General features: G+C 53.9%; 1 protein-coding gene across 4 annotated transcripts in view; it reads left to right on the top strand.

The window, feature by feature from the left end:
• Positions 1 to 16,195, top strand: part of ARHGAP22 (Rho GTPase activating protein 22) — a 167,774-nt gene that overhangs the window by 139,070 nt on the left and 12,509 nt on the right. For 3 of the 4 annotated variants that reach the window (XM_044239999.1, XM_044240000.1, XM_044240001.1), the window contains one exon: positions 2,309 to 2,485. In XM_044239999.1, coding sequence (XP_044095934.1) covers positions 2,309 to 2,485 — 177 coding nt within the window. The remainder of the gene's footprint in view (positions 1 to 2,308; positions 2,486 to 16,195) is intronic. The other variant, XM_044240002.1, reaches the window with a different exon arrangement.

The following is a 16,195-nucleotide window of genomic DNA, read 5'->3' as shown; positions in this document are numbered from 1 at the left end:
TGCTGGGGAAGTCGGTCGTGGCCATTTCTTAAAAGTTGAACATGGGTATATAAAAATATGCACACATAAACATTCAAGAGGACGTGCAGGCTCAGAGTGGCAGGAGGGCAGGACTCGAGGCAGGGGCCCAGCTGGGCGGGAGAGAGCCTGCCGACCTCTGGGCAGGACAGACACAAGTTTGGTGGGAACTCAAATGAAGCTTATGTGACATGAGTGGCTCCCTTGAAGAAAAAGAATTTAAAACAAGAAGTCAAGATGAAGTACAAAAAAGTGCATATTGAGGACAAGCAAGTAACTACAACAAATTCTTGGGAGTCCTAGATCCCTTTCTTCTGAGTCATCTTGAGATGCGTTCAGAGAAGCTTCCTGGTGGCATCTGGCTTCCCCTCCCCCACCTCCCCCGCCTCAGTGGCAGCCCACTGAGCCTTGGGTACGCCTGTCTGGCTTCAGGCTCTCCTCTCTCTGTCCCTGGCTCCCCTCCCCTCCACCTCCACAGCCCTGCTGCCCAGCAGGGACAGGACCTGAGTGTGCAGAAGGCATCCTGGGACCCGGCAAGGCAAACTTGTCTCCTTGCTTGCCACCCTCCTAAGCTTTGGGCTGCACAGGCCTCTCCAGACAGTGAGGACACACCCGCCTGTGCTCTAGATCTCAGAGCACTCTCCTCTGCTTACTGGTCCTTGGGGGCTTGGCCGTGACCGCCGTCAGACAGGCCTGTCAAGCCAGTTCTGGAATCACTCGGTGTCTTCCTTTCCCCATCTAAAAATGCATAAATTAATAATACCTCCTTCCACAGTCTTTGTGAAGATGAAAGTATCCTAGGAGGGCTGGTGTGTCTGTCAGTTTTGTCCACTGAAGTGTCTGCAGCTTCTAGAAGAGTCCTAAGCAGGTACCAAGTGCTCAGAAAGCACTTGCTCCTGTCTGGTCTCCGTCCCGGGGCTGCGGGCTCTAGCAACAGGTGTCCTGGGTCTCACTGTTCTCCCTAACTGCTGTCTCAGCCCCTCAAGAACCCAGGTCTCTGGGATTCACACTCCCCTTGCTGACGCCCGCAGACAGTCCTGTGTAGGGTCTGAGGCTCTGGGGCCACAAGCCAGTACATGGGGGAGTTACATATTGCGGGATGTTGGGGATGAACAAAAACAAGATTATTCTAGAATATCCCTTAAGTCACCTATAAAGTTCAGTATAACTGGGTTGTGGGTACATCCCAAAGATTAGGTCATTTACACATGAAAATGTAAGAACCACAGGAGCAACAATCAGGGACAAATTTCACCTAATGAACATCTGTCAGAGCTTTGCCACCCTCTGCCTTTAGATTAAACGACCCAGTGTCTAGCTGTGAGTAGGGGGGATAGGTGGAGGATGCTGGAGTGTTTTGCTCCACGCTGGTTTAATGTCGAGCCTTTGCAGTGTTACTTCTGGAGAGTCAGGTCTCATCGTCAGGCTGGGGAAGGAGGGCGGCTGCGATGTCAGAGCCCAAGTTAAGGCTCAGTCGTTAAGCATCTGCCTATGGCTCAGATCATGATCCTGGAGTGCTGGGATCGAGCCCCGTATCGGGCTCCCTGCTCAGTGGGAAGCCTGCTTCTCCCTCTCCCACTCCCCATGCTTGTGTTCTCTCTCTCTGTCAAATAAATAAATAAAATCTTAAAAAACAAACAAACAAACAAAAAACTCCGAGCAGTGTTGCCCTGAGGACTAGGAGGCAGAAAGCGATCACAAAACAAAATGCATAGCCAGGGCGCTCTGGGTTCTGCACTTCTCCCCGCTGGCCTCAGATGGGAGCGCTTTTCCCCTAACAGTGCCCAGGTGCTCTAATGATTTCCGTTTTGAGGTAGAAATGTAACAAAGACCAAAGGAGAACACTGAAACCTGGAAAGGCTTCAAAAAGTGTGAAAAGGGGGGGGCGCCTGGGTGGCTCAGTGGGTTAAGCCGCTGCCTTCGGCTCAGGTCATGATCTCAGGGTCCTGGGATCGAGTCCCACATCGGATCTCTGCTCAGCAGGGAGCCTGCTTCCCTCTCTCTCTCTCTCTGCCTGCCTCTCCATCTACTTGTGATTTCTCTCTGTCAAATAAATAAATAAAATCTTAAAAAAAAAAAAAAAAAAGAAAGAAAGAAAAAAAAAGTGTGAAAGGGGTAGGCAGAATAGGACGCGGGGGCTAACAAATCGGAACCAGAAAGCTTGAGCAGGTCTGGGAGAGGCGGCCTTCTCCCACCCTGCCCGGGGAGTGGAGGGTGCGGTGGGAGGCTGCACCCCGGATCACGGTTGTGCAGGAGTCCCTGTAGTAAGCCTGTGTCTCCTGTCTTGCAGGTGGTGCCGGGGAGCGGGAGAAGGTGCCGGCCAACCCCGAGGCGCTCCTGCTCATGGCCAGCTCCCAGCGCGACATGGAGGACTGGGTGCAGGCCATCCGCCGGGTCATCTGGGCCCCACTTGGCGGAGGTACTGCCCGTAGATCGCATGCTCACCCTCTAGAACCCTTGCCTTCAGGTAATCTTGCCCCCCTCCCCAGCTCTGCACCGAGCCTGCAAAGACCCCTCTTGCACAGGGCTTGCCGGCTGTGTCCCGAGCAGCCTCCAGCGGGTAGGCCAGTCTGGTCTTCTGCTGCCAGCCGCCAGGAGTCACACCTCCCGTGCACCCGGGGGGGCAGCAGCAGGGGACATCAGGGCAGCATTTCAAAACATGCCCTCCTCCAGCAAGAATACTTTGGAGGGTGCATACCTGCCTCCCTGCGCGCAGGGCCCTGCTGGACAGCAGGTGTTCATGCGGCGGTGTGCACTAGGCCTGGGGCCCATCCCCCTGCCGTGCTCCCTGCAGCCATGTAGGGCTGCCCACACAGCCTGCTCGCGTGTCCCCATTTGACAGCAGTGGCTGCCGTCTACTCCCTTCTGCCTTAAGAGCACTTACTGGATGCCTGAAGTGTTCCTGGACTTATCTCAGGTGCTAGGAATTCAGTGATAAACAACATAGAGAATTCCTCCGCCCTCTCCATCCTCTCAAGTAAAGGTGTCACATGATGTTTGGTAGCGAGAAGTATAATGAAGGAAAGCTCCGTAGGATGAGAGGGGATGCTGGGTTAGACGCTGTCGCTCAGCCATCTCAATGAAGTGGCCAGGAGAGCCAGCGGAATGCTGGATGAGGAGTATTCAGGCAGAACAGTCAGCAAGTGCAAAGGCCCTGAGGTGGTCATGAGTGATGTGAGCACAGGGAATCTCAGGAAGGCGAGTGGGTCTGAGGGAGTGAGGATAGGAGAGAGGAAGATAGAGGGCAGGTGAGGTCACCGAGGCCTTGGGGACATGCTGGAGATCTCAGATTTTATTCTAAATTGATGGGGCACCAGGAGGGCTCTGAGCGGAGATAGATATGCCCTTACTCAGGTTTATAAAGGGCTGCCTGGCCACCGCATGAGGGTGGAGCATCGAGAGACAAGAGCGGATGTAGCATGCTGAAACAGCCCTCAGACACGGATGACAGGGACCCGGGCTGGCGTGGGAGTGGAGGAGACGGTGAGGAGAGGTCAGCCACAGGTGTGTTCTGAAGTTGTTGCTGCTGAGCTTTGCTGAGGGACGTGAGGTGCGAGAGCAAGGAAGTGTGGCCCCTGTTGTGCAGCTGCTGTTTCTATAGGTTGGTGTCCCTCCACAGTCATCATGAAAGAGCTTTCAGAAGTAGTCTCCATGGTGCCTGGGCTGGGGCTCCACTCCCTGCTGCTGTGGAGACCGGGGGCTGCTGGCCTGTGACCGTTCGAGCTGTGGACGTCCTCTCTCCCCCACACAGTGTCTGAATGGTGGAGAGTCAGGCAGGGGCTGAAGCTCGCCTGTGGGGCTCGGAGCCCATCTCCAGACCCTGGGTGCGCTATAGGCTGAGCCCCTTCCTCACTCCTCCCCTCGCCCTCTCTCCTCTGCCGTTGCCAGCTGCAGCCTCCCCGACCGCCTTTCCTAGAGCCACGAATCCTCACGGAGGAGAGTTGATAGAATATCAAAGTCAGGTGCTCTCCTGTGCGGCATAAATGGCCTCACACCGTTAGCCTTGACTTCCCTGCCCCTGGCGTCTGCAGCGGCTTTGACCCCGGACCCAAGCCCACTCAGGGATTTCTGCAGCCTTCCCAGACTTCCTTCAGTGCAGGATGGTTGAAATTGAACCCGCGGAATGAAGTAGAGCCCAGAGGCAGACCTCCCTGCAGCTGGACTTTGATTATGACAGTGCCATCTTGGAACCGGAGAAAGGAGAATGTCATCGTGACCTTGGGGTAGAGAGAGATTCAAAAAGTCCTCAATCTTGTAGGAAAAATGTGATCAATTGTCCTCCACAGAATGAAGGATGTCTGTTCTCGAAAGGCAGATTAAGAGAATGAAAAGACAAGCTTACAGGGCGGGGAGGGGGGTGTCTGCTGCACATGAAGCCATCGGACGATTTATTCCTCAAACTCCTGCAAAGACTGGCAAGACAGCAGAAGCCTGGGCAGGAGACTAGAACAGCCCCTTCACCAAAATAGAACTGCTCGGGACCAGTGAACCCAGGCAGTGGCGCTCAACCGCACTGGTGAGCAGGGAGGTGCGCGGAAAAGCGCTCTACCCACCAGAAAAGCTAAAGGGAAGCTGGGTGGTTCCAAGTGGTGAGCAGGACTGAGCGCTCCAGGCACCTGTGTGTCTCGCTGGGGAAGCCTGCGGCATCTGTGACATCGGACGCCATGCACACCCAGGCCCCAGCAGCTCCATTTCTACGCACGTCCCTGGTGGAAATCTGTGCCCTAGGGAGCGCCTGCCAAGTGTGGGTGGTTAACGGTCCAGATCCATCCCTCCCTCTGCCCCTCAGCCTTTATCAAATCTTCAAGCTGTGAGCTGAAGAGCAAGTAAGAATTAAAACAGGAACCGCCATCAAAGGCGCTTATCTCCTTTCTACCCGAAGCGTGGAGGAAATGCAGAAATCCCAGGGCTTAGCGATGGCCGACATGTCTGGGCAAGCTGTGGGCACTCCTAGGTGGGCGCAGTCAGCCTCTGCCGCTTTCCTGGCAAAGCTGTTATTAGCCTGGGTTCCCCTGGAAAGGAGGCTTAGAGGATCAGTCCTTCTTTCGCTGTTAATCACGGAGTCTGTGAGCCCTTTCAAGTGTGTTTGCTCTGGCGCAGAGCGGGCCTCCTCTGACAGGCGGGAATGGGCAGTGTGCCTGCTGCAGTCGGGAGTGCCTGGCTGTCCCCACAGAGCAAGCGGGGCAGGTGGGGGGGCAGACACACGGGGTCAGCGGAGCCTGTTACCACGGATGGTCTGCTCACAGGCGGCCCTGACTGTGGTTCCTCTTGTCTCTGGGCTCATTCATTCATTCCACCAGTCATTCGTTCACTTGGGAATGTGTTCTAGGAGCTGGGGATACAACAGTGAGCAGGACAGACAAGGTCCCTGCCCTCATTGTGGAGAAACCAGGGAATGAGTCAGATAAGGAAACCCATTGCAGTTTAGATGAAGATGAGTTCAGTGGAGAAAGATAAGGTGGGGAGGGCAAGCAAGAATGACGGGGCCAGAGTTTCATGACCTTTGAGTAAAGGAGATGTAAGGGTAAATTACACATATATCTGAACAGAGAATTCTGGAGGCAGAGGCAGCAGTGTCCACGTGGGAAGAGCAGCAAGGAAGCCAGTGTGCCTGGAACAGAGTCTGCGAAGAGAGTGAGCGGGAAACGGGTCAGAGAGGTAGTGGGGATATAAATTGGTGGGACCTTGTGGTCATGGTGACTCTTGCTTTTCCTGAGCACCTTGGTGCCATGGGCGAGTTTTGAACAAAGAATGGCAGAGCCTGACTTGGGTTCTGACAGGATCCCTTCGGCCACGTGTTGAGACTGGATTAAAGACGGCAAGGACGGAAACAGGGAGATCAGTTAGGGGCTCATCATTCAATAATGCCAGTGAGAGATGATGACAGCTTGGTCCCAGATGGTACTGATGATGAGAAGTAATTGAATTCTTGATATATTTTAAGATAAAGGCAGTAGTACTTCCCTGTTGGAATGGAAGAAAGGTATATGGGAATGAGTGAAGTCAAGGGTAATCCCAAGATGTTTTGGTCCAGGCAGCTGGAGAGATGAATTAATCATTAACTGAAATGAGAAAGACCAGAGGAAGTGCAGTGCTTACCATGCAGATAGAGAGATCACACTGGAGCTTAGTCTGAGATACCTGTTAGAGACTTAAGTTTAAATGTCCAGCAAGCAATTAAACATTTAAGTATAGAGACTTGGAGAGAGGACTGGGTTGGAGAAAGTATTTGGGGACTGTTGACACATAGAAGGGGTTTGAAGCCATGAGGCTGGGCGAGACCCCTTGGAGCAAAGTGTAGGGACAGCAGGGGACCAGGTTTGAGCTCAGCTCCCTGCTGCCTTGGGCACCTATGGTTCTAGTGGAGTAGTGGAGATAAAGCCTGAGAACAGGGGGTCCATGAGAAAGGACAACAGGAGGGGAATTAGAGTGTGAGAATAACCAAGGGTTTCAAGAATGGGACAGTAGCTGAAGACAAAGTCAGGTACAGAGAGGATTGGATTGTTTTGTTTTGTTTGAGTTGGGAGATAAAACAGCAATTCAAAAGGCTGATGGTACAGCAGAGGGAGAGAAGAAGGGCTAGGGCACCAACAGCTCTCCTGGATATAAAAATCCTCAACAAAATGCCTACAAACTGAATCTAGCGATATATGAAAGGACAGTACACCATGACCGAATGAGATTTACCCCAGGAATGCAAGGGTGGTTTAACACCTGAAAAGAAACAAGTATAATACATCAAGAGAAGAAAAGACAAAAACCACTTGATCATCTCAGTAGACTCAGAAAAAGCACTTAATAGAGTCTGGTACCCTCCCATGATAAAAACTTGCCAGGGTCTAGGGATAGGGATAGAAAGGAATTTCCTCAACTTGACAAAGGGTATCTACAAAAAACTCACAGGCAACATCATACTTATGGAAGAAGACTGGAACCTTCTCTGAGATCAGGAAGAAGACGTGCATTTTCACTTTTCTCACTTTAATCAGCACTGTTCTGGTGGTTCTAGCCAGAGCAGTTAGGCAAGAAAATGACATATAATACATCTGGATTAGAAAGGAAGAAAGAAGTAAATCGATCTCTTATTTGCAGATAACATGATCTCATGTACAGAAAATCTTAAGAAATCCATTAGAAAACAATTAGATGTCACAAAAAAATACAGCAAGACTGCAGGATATAAGGTCAGCGTACACAAATGAGTTGTATTTCTGTTCAGGGGCAAAGAGCAAACTGAAAATGAAATTAAGACAACTTTGTTTACAGTAGCATCCCAAAGAATAGTTAGGAATCAATGTAACAAAAGAAGTATAAAACTTACTGCTCTGAAAGTGATAAGAGATTGTTGAAAAAACTGAAACATACCGAAGTAAACAGGAAGACATCCCATGTTCATGGATCAGGAGACTTGCTCTTGTGAAGAGGGCAGCACTCTCCTGTGGATGTCTGGACTTCTGTGCCCAGCTCTGGGAACAGGGGCAGCCCCTCCTAGCCAGCTCACTGGCTAGGAGAGGAGGGACCCACAGAGTAGCCAGGGCTGCCTGGCATCTATCTGGTGGGCATTTGCCTGGGTATTGGAGAGGACTGCAAGCCCTCAGGGTGGGTCTGATGTTGCATTGATGCCTGAGAGGAGGCAGAGTGAGCACAGATTTCAGCACTGGGCTGTGGTCTCATGTGATCTGGCTCTGTCCTTCACTTGTGTGACCCTGGGTATGCCAGTTACCCTCTCTGTCTTTTTCTGCAAAATGGGAATAAGAGTGTCTTCTTTGCAGGATTGTCAGGGGAATCAGGAGAGAAGATTGATGCAAAGTACTTAGCACTCTCTCTTTTTTAATAACAGTGGATTTCTTTTCTTTTTAAGATTTTATATCTTTATTTGACAGAAAGAGAGAGAGTGCACAAGCAAGGGGAGCGGCAGGCAGAGAGAGGGGGGGGAAGCAGGCTCCTCACTGAGCAGGGAGCCTGATGCAGGGCTCAATCCCAGGACCCTGAGATCATGACCTGAGCCCAAGACAGATGCTTAAGGGACTGAGCCTCCCTGGTGCACTCGCAGTACTAGGTAGCCCTGACGCATCAGCAAACACAGCACATCTGCCCTCTGCAGGCAGGGCACGTGGCAGGGCAAAAGAGAGATGAGAGGGAGCTTCTATCCCACTCCACAGATGGCCGATAACCAGGAAAGTAAATCTGGAGGCACACAGCAGTGTTCTCAAGTGTTGGCCAGGATCAGAGTCACCCAGAGGAAGGCCTGAGAAAGCAGGCTACTGGCTCCACCCGCGGGCTTCCTGCTCATTTGTTGCCCTGGAATTTGTATTTCCAACAGACTTGCAGGTGTGGGTAGTGCTGCTGGTCTGGGGCCCACGTTCTGTGAACCTGTGTTTTAGAATGTGGTGAATGCCTTAAATTCTGCGCCTGTGCTGTGTCATATTGCCTCATCCTTGCCCCAGCCCCACTTGGTAGAGCAAGAAGAGGGGGACCTGCCCCACACACTCCATTTCCAGCCACCACCCCTTCTAGCCCCAGGGTTCCCCAAAGCCCCCCCTTACAGAATTCTGCCTACAGACCCCTGTGGACCTCTGTTCCTCCTGCCTGGTGTTGCAAGCTTTGCAACAGCTTTGATGGTATATTTGCCCTCCTGGTATATATATCCCTGAGGCCGGCTATCTGTCCACTCTTCAAACTTTGGAAGTACAGGGCTGTGGGCTCATTTTCCTGGGACACCATCCTGCCTTTGACAGAACGCATCTCTGCAGAAGGGCATTTTAGGTTTGGACAGAAGGTCTGTCCAATTACTAGCTGCGTGACCTTAGGAAAATTACACAACCGCTCTAGGCTTTAGCCGCTACGTCTGTAAAATGGGAACATTAATACTAGCTCTCAGGGCTGCTCAAGATACCCGACTTTTAAGTCCCAAGCCCAGCTCCAAAGGCAGGAGCCCAGTTTTAGATCCGAGCTCGGCACTCCCCAGGCTGGGTGGGCCGGACGAATTACCTGACCTTCCTGGGCCTCCGCTGCTCCACCGGGAACACCTGCCTCCCAGCCTGCGGGGAACGGGAGCTGCTAGAGTGAGTCCTCGGCGCCCCGGGAGGAAAGGACCCTCTTTGGGAGCTGCTGCCGGCATTCATTCCTTCGGAGCCTGGTCCCATTGAGCATTCGGGGAAACGGGAGTGAGACGTCTGAACGGGGAGCTCCGCCGAGGGCCAACTCCAGGCGTGGCATCTCGGGAACTCGCGAGCGCAGGCCCTCCCTCCCGCCCTCCCTGCAGGGTCCGGGGGCTCGGGGCGGGCGAGCGGCGGGCAAGACGCTACCTGCGCGCGTGCCGGGCATTCCTGCGCCGCCGCACCGGGCGCGCCATGGGCCTGATGCCGGCCGCGCGGGCCTTCTCCCGGTGCTGCGCCTGCCGGCGGCCGCCCTGCCGCCTGCCCGCCTGCTGCGCGCCCGCCGCCCCAGGTAGCGCGGGACCGGGAGCGGGGCCGCGAGCGGGACCGCGGGCGAGGAGGGCGCGGCGCATGCGTCTCGCGGGGGCGCGGCGGGGGGCGCGCGAGGGTCGGGGTGCCGCGGGCGCGTGCGTGTTCGCGGCGAGAGAGGCAGAGGCCGCTCTCTCCTCCTATCTGGGGTCCAGGGTGGTGGCCCGGAGGACCGGAGCGGGGACCGAGCGGGATGGGAGCCCCGGGCTCCGGACTCCAAGCCCAGTGCTCATCCCACGTTTGCCGCCCCCCTGCCCCCCGGGCCTCAGGGGGGGCACTGTGGCGGGGCGCGGGGCTGGCTACCACCAGCCGGAGGGGGATCCTCCGCCCCGGGGCTGACCCGCCCTGGCCAGGCCCCTGCGGCAGCGGCCAGGTGAGGTTTGCCTCTGGCTGTACTCCTTCCTCCTGGCTGGTGTCAGCCTGTCGGTGGGGTGAGGCGGGGTCACAGCCCCGTGTGTTGGGTTCCTGGAGCAGGGCCAGGCGCCTGGATAGACACCGTGCAGGAATGGTGGGTTGACAAACGTTGGTAGGGGAGCTGAGAGCAGGAAGGGGCTTCCCAAACTCTGCAGGTCTGAGAGTTTAAGAATGTTTTTCCTCCTTGTGTCTTTTCCCTGATGTGGCCTGCCCCCCCCCCCCGCCCCCGTGTCCTGCAGTCCCCCAGAGAGAGCAGGAGCATGGTAGGAGAGGCCTTAGGAATCCTAAGGAATCCGCCTGAGAGGGAATGCCACCTGCCTCCCTTTCCTGCTGGGCCCTGGGGAGCCCACAGAGCCATGGCCCTGGGCCGGCCTTCCTGGGTCAGAAGAAGGCCACCTGTACCACCCACCTGCTTCCGAGTGCCTGCGGTGGTGCGCTCTCCAGCCTGGTGAAGTGGCAGAGAGACTGAGGACTGTGCCCAAGGCTCTTGGGGACAGGGATCTGTGCCAGCAGGCTGCCCTGCTTGTGGCCTGCGACTTCCTGCTCTGCTGTGGGCTTCTGGGGCGAGGGGAGTGAGAGCAGGGGTTTGCAGGGGGACAGCTGGCAGGCGAGAAGGCCCAGCTCTGAGCCCATCAGCAGGTTCATCCACAGGAAAGGCCGCCTCTGCCAGTTTCCTCTCTGGTGGCAACGCTGGAGCTTTGTGAAGAGCGTGGGCTGGGACCTCGAGGAACCGGCACAGTGGCTGGGTTTCCAGGGATCTGCCAAACCTACTGGAACTGGTTCTTGGCATGGCTCCCTTCCGAGACGTGCCAGGAGGGCTATGGGAGTTCAGGGCGGCTGCTCCCAGCCCTACCAGGCTCTGCCAGAGGGACTCCTGCCAGGGGAGGGGTGGGCAAGGCCCCCTGGCAGAAGGAGGCCAGGCTCTGTAGCCTGAGTACAGGTGGCCTCCAGGAGGTGGACAGCTGGGAAGGCAGCCCGAGGACGCTGAGCTGGAGTGAGCTTTCCCTCGGTGCTCCACAGATCCTCTCTCCCGGAGAGACTGAAGGGGCATCTTGTACCCGAAGGCTGCGCAAAGTCTCCTGCAGGGCTCCCCACGGCCATGCTGGGGATATGGGCTCTGGTCCGAGGCCTGCTGGTGCCTCGGGCAGGGCCTCAGGGCAGTCTCTTAGAGACCATACAGTCATCCCATTTTCTAGATGGAGAAACTGAGGCCCAGGAAAGGAGGCCATTCCTCTCCTCAGTAGCTCAGGTGGGACGTACGCCCAGACTAGTGCGCATGTAGGCTCAGAATCTTGGTCTTCATGGCCTTCAGTGGTGACTGTCACCTGCTGCCTGTGTCTCCACCCCCACCCCAGCCCAGTCCTGTCACCAGGCTCAGCACTCGGAGACCCTGTGGGGCAGTGTTGCCATTTCCCAAAGCCCCTGAGCAACATGGGAGGTCAGCGCTCACCACAGCGGCCGGTCCTTGGCTCTTCAACTACACTCCCTCAAGGCCACCCTCCAAGCCCTGTGGTGCACATCAGACTCCCACAAAGATCTGCCCTGGGGCCTCTGCTCCCATGCCTGACTCCAGCCTGCCTGCTTATCTCCTACTCATCCTTGCATCCCAGTGTCCATGTCCCCTCCTCCCCCCAAATCCCCTCTATTTGGAAGTGCCACGGGGCCCTACAGACTTCCCTTTGCTGGCTCCCAGCCCCATCTTGGAGGGCAGGTGAATGGTGAGGAGGGGTTCACAGGGAGGCCCTGTCTGTTCTGAGTTTGGGAGGGGGCTCTCAGAGATGGGGGCCAGCCCTGAAGTCGCTGCTCTCTGTCTGGCCCATGTCTGCACCCTAGAGGAAGGTGGGGCAGGACATGGGCTCCCAGTTTTGTTGCATTTGCTCCTGGGTGGGGAGGAGGGAGGCGGCGAGGAGTGTTCAGCTGCGTAGGCCCTGGTAGGATGTGCCTGTTTCCAGCCCTGGGGGAGCAGGGTGAGACGTGAGTGCAAGGGGGGTGAAGGGTGGTTGGACAGATGGACAGATAGAAGGATGTCAGCGGACAGGAGCTGGGAGATCAGGAAGGGCAAGAGCCTAGAGGAGGCTGGATGGGTTTACCTGTTTTGTGGATCTCTGGAGGGAGTTTTAGAATTCCTCTCCTCTGTGTCTCTCTTCCTGACTGTGGCCTTAAGTCACCTGTGAGCCCAGCATGGGGAGCTGAGTGCAGGAGCCCTAGATCAGTCACCTGGCTTCACTCGGTGCTCCTTTGACCTCTGCTCCCAGGCCGCCACTAGTTCAGGACCATGGGTGGCTCCCGACGAGGGTGTGGGCAGAGGTGAGTGTTCCCGCACTCATAGCTCACATAGGAGAGAGCATCTAAGCTGTTGGCAAGGGCTTATAGGAAATTTGTGCAGACTGAAGAGGAAGACATCCAGGCAGAAGTCTGTGCACCGGCCGGGCAGCAGGACAGCAGACACATTGAGGGCGCTTGAGTGGTGGGTAGAGCTGACAAGAAAGGGGCGCGAGTGCAAGTGGGGAGGGAGGCAGGCAATGAGTGTGCAACCTCAGCCAGAGTCCCCCTCCCCACCCCCGCTCCTGGGCAGTTCCCCCTGTATGTCCGCTGTTTACTCATTTGAGGTCCTAGCAAATGCCTCTGGTCATGACAGGCATGTTTCCCCACTTCATAGATAGATAGATAGATAGATACATACATACATACATACATGTATATGTATATATCTATATCTATATATTTATTTATTTATTTATTTTCAGTGTAACTGAATTCATTGTTTTTGCACCACACTAGTGCTCCATGCAATACATGCCCTCCTCAGTACCCACCACCTGGCTCCCCCAACCTTCCACCCCCCTGCCCTTCAAAACTCTCAGGTTGTTTTTCAGAGTCCATAGTCTCTCATGGTTCATCTCCCCCTCCAATTTCCCTCAACTCCCTTCTCCTCTCCATCTCCCTATGTCCTCCATGTTGGTTCCCCATTTCTAATTCCTGTGAATCAGGACCCCTTTCCTACTTCATCCCTACCTCATCCCTACCCTTGAGGGTGTCTGTGCCATGGAGGTCAAAGCAAAAGGGGTGAACACCTGTCAGAGCCCCATGGGTGAAGTTTAGGCTAGGTATGAGGCAGCAGGGCACGGTGAGGACTGTGGAGAGGTGGCAGGTGCTGGACGATCGTGGGCATAAATGCCACTGGACTCCGCCAATGTTGGTGTTTCAGAATTCAGGCCTAGTGCCTCCAGATCTTTGGAATTTTTTGAAGAGAAGCTGGAAATCCAGATTTTCATGTGAGATCTCTTGATTTTATTATTTTTTTAAATATTAAAACTTTTTTATCGTGTTATATTAGTCACCATAAAATATATCATTAGTTTTTGATGCAGTTTTGCATCAAAATCTTGGCCTGTTCCAAGATTCATTGTTAATCTGATTTTAAATAACTACTATTAAAATGGTACACACATCTCCGTAGCTGAACAAGGGCATTTGGACCCGTGCGGCCTGTTGAGTGTAGGTGGTTGAGCCCTGAGTGTAGGGAGAGGGAACCATGACTCTGTGTCCCTGGGACCAGCTCAGGCCACTCCCAGGCTGGGCAGAGAGGCCAGGACACCCCAGGCTCTGGGGTGGCCTCAGAGAGGCTTTCCCGAGCTGCCCCAGGTAGCCCACAAACTAGTTTGATGGCAGCTTCAGCCCCTGCACTCAGCGCTGTTGACTGGCCCATCATGCCTCACGCCTGTGGCCAGGGTCACTGCCCGCCCCCCCGCCAGCCTCCAGTCCCAGGAGGCAGACAGCTTGTCCTCCCATGTCCTATTGTAGTCTCTCCTTACCTCTGCCTGCTGCCCAGTAACCATATCCTTGGGAACTACTGGTCAAGACTGGGGAAACAGGACGCAGGACTGGTAGGGGGTAGTACCCAGGCACCAGCGTGGGTGGGGAGCAGCAATGTGACCTAGAACATTCTCTAGGCCTGGAGGCAGGCTGTGTGGGTTTTAACCTTGACCCTGTCACATGCTGAGTGACTCTGGGTGTGCTCTTAAAGTCGTCGGCCTCCCAGGTATCTGTCTGAAAAATAGGGAGGCGCTTAGGGCAGCAGCTGGCACCCTGAGTCTCCCTGTTAGCTGTGTCAGTGTCCTCTCCGCACGCACGCACATGCACGGCCGTGCACGTCTGAGTCCAGCTACAGGCGCACAATGCACACACTGCTCCCTATAGCGTTGATGGCATCCCTGAGTGCACTCCACACGGGCATGTCTTCTAGAAGGAAGAAGTCTCACCCCTAGAGTCTGTATGCTTTGTCCTTGGGTCAGGCAGGAGGAGAAGGAACCTTGACAGAGTCCTGCTCTATGCCAGGTCCTGCATTAGGGACGGATGGATTTTATTTCAAGCTAGCCACTGTGTGGGGAGCTGAGCAGGTGCCCAGAGTCCTGCCAGTGCTCGGTGGCAAGGGAGGGATTGAACCCTCACCTGACTGGTTCCCCATCCCGGGCTCGGTAGCCACATGGCTCAGTAGCCACATGCCTGGACAGAGTGGGGTTCTGGCATCATGCCCCTGGGGTACCCCCAAAGCTACCCTGTGGGGAAGGTCTCCGTATCACCCATGCCTATGGAAGACGTTGGGCAGTTGAAAGTCCTCATAGAGCTTAGGGCTGGGAAAAGTATGTTTATCCTGTGACCATCACCGAGGTGGGTGGGGAGAGTGTGCGCATGCTTGCTTTATGGATCTCAGCTGCTTCTGCTTTTTGCCTGGACTGCCAGGAACCTCTCAGCCGGCTGAATAGTTAGTTGTTGTAGGCCTTCTCAGTCCAGAGTGCCTCTACTTCTTCCTCTTTCCCTCCAACCCTCATTTGCTTTCCAGTCCTGTATTAAATGCTTTGGATCTCTTGCTTCCTGGTTTTTGTTCTTTTCGTTTTTTTTTTTTTTTGCAAACGTTTTTGAAATGCAGCGTACAGGAAAGTGTATAAATCACAAGTGTACAGTTTAATGATTTCTCTCAAAGTGAACATAGCTGGGTAAGCAGTGCCCAGGTCCAGAAACAGCACATCCAGTGCCCCTTTTAGTCACTGACCCTCAGGGTGACCGTGTCCTGCTCTTGTGTTGCACGTTACAGGACTAGAGTCATGCGGTGGGTACTCTGGGTCTGGCTTCTGTTCACAGTTATTTTTTTTTAACTTTTTAAAAAAGAATTATTATTTGAGAGAGGGTGTGCATACAAGTGGGAAGGGCAGAGGGAGAGGGAGAGAGAATCTGAGGCAGACTCCCTACTGAGGACGGTGCCGGACACCGGGGCTTACTGAAACCAAAAGTCAGATGCTTAACTGACTGTGCCACCCAGGCATCCCTTTTTTTAAAAAGCTTTTGAAAAATTGTTGGTAAAACAGAACTAAGATAATGTTGACCATCTTAGCCATTTTTAAGTGTACAGCTCAGTGGCATGAAGTACATTCGCTGTCCCACCATCCAGCTCCAGAACTCCTTCATCTTGTAAAACTGAAACTCCGGCCCCATCCTCCCGCCCCTGGCAACCACCATTCTCCTTCATGTCTTTAGGAATTTGTTATTCTAAGTACCTCACATAAGTGAAATCATATAGTATTTGTGTTTTTGTGGCCGGCTTATTTCACTGTCACAATGTCTTTGAGGTTTATCCAGTGTAGAGTGTCCGTTTCCTTTTTGTTTTTAAGGCTGAAGAATATTCCATTGCACGTATATACCACGTTTTGTTTATCCGTGTATCTGCTGATGGATACTTGGGTATCTCAGTTTCTGTCTTTGGTTTTTGTTTTTTGCTTTGCTTTGCTTTTTTAAAGCAAGCCCTATGCCCAACATGGGGCTTTGAACTCATGACCCTGAGATAAGGAGTCACATGTCCTACCAACTTTTTGAATATAATCCATAATATACTGTGAACATGGGCGTACAAACAACTGTTCAAGTTTTTGTGTTGGGTTCCTTTGGTTCTGTACCAAGACGTGGAATTGCTGGGTCGTAGGGTAATTCTGTTTTACATTTTTGAAGGCATCTGCCTATTTTCCATAGTGACTGCATCATTTTCATTCCCCTCAACACCACACAAGGGTTCCAGTCTTTCCACCTCCTCGCCAATACTTGCTGTTTTTGCTTTCTTTGATAGCACCCATTCTTTTTTAAGATTTTTTAAAAATTTGTTTGACAGAGATCACAAGTAGGCAGAGAAGCAGGCAGAGAGAGAGGAGGAAGCAGGCTCCCTGCTAAGTAGAGAGCCCAATGCGGGGCTCGATCCCAGAACCCTGGATCATGACCTGAGCTGAAGGCAGAGGCTTTAACCCACT

The sequence above is a fragment of the Neovison vison genome, chromosome 2 (assembly GCF_020171115.1).
Source record: "Neovison vison isolate M4711 chromosome 2, ASM_NN_V1, whole genome shotgun sequence".
Classification (NCBI taxonomy): Eukaryota; Metazoa; Chordata; class Mammalia; order Carnivora; family Mustelidae; genus Neogale; species Neogale vison.
Note: the sequence above shows the minus strand (reverse complement) of the source record. Positions and strands in the feature narration are given on the sequence as shown.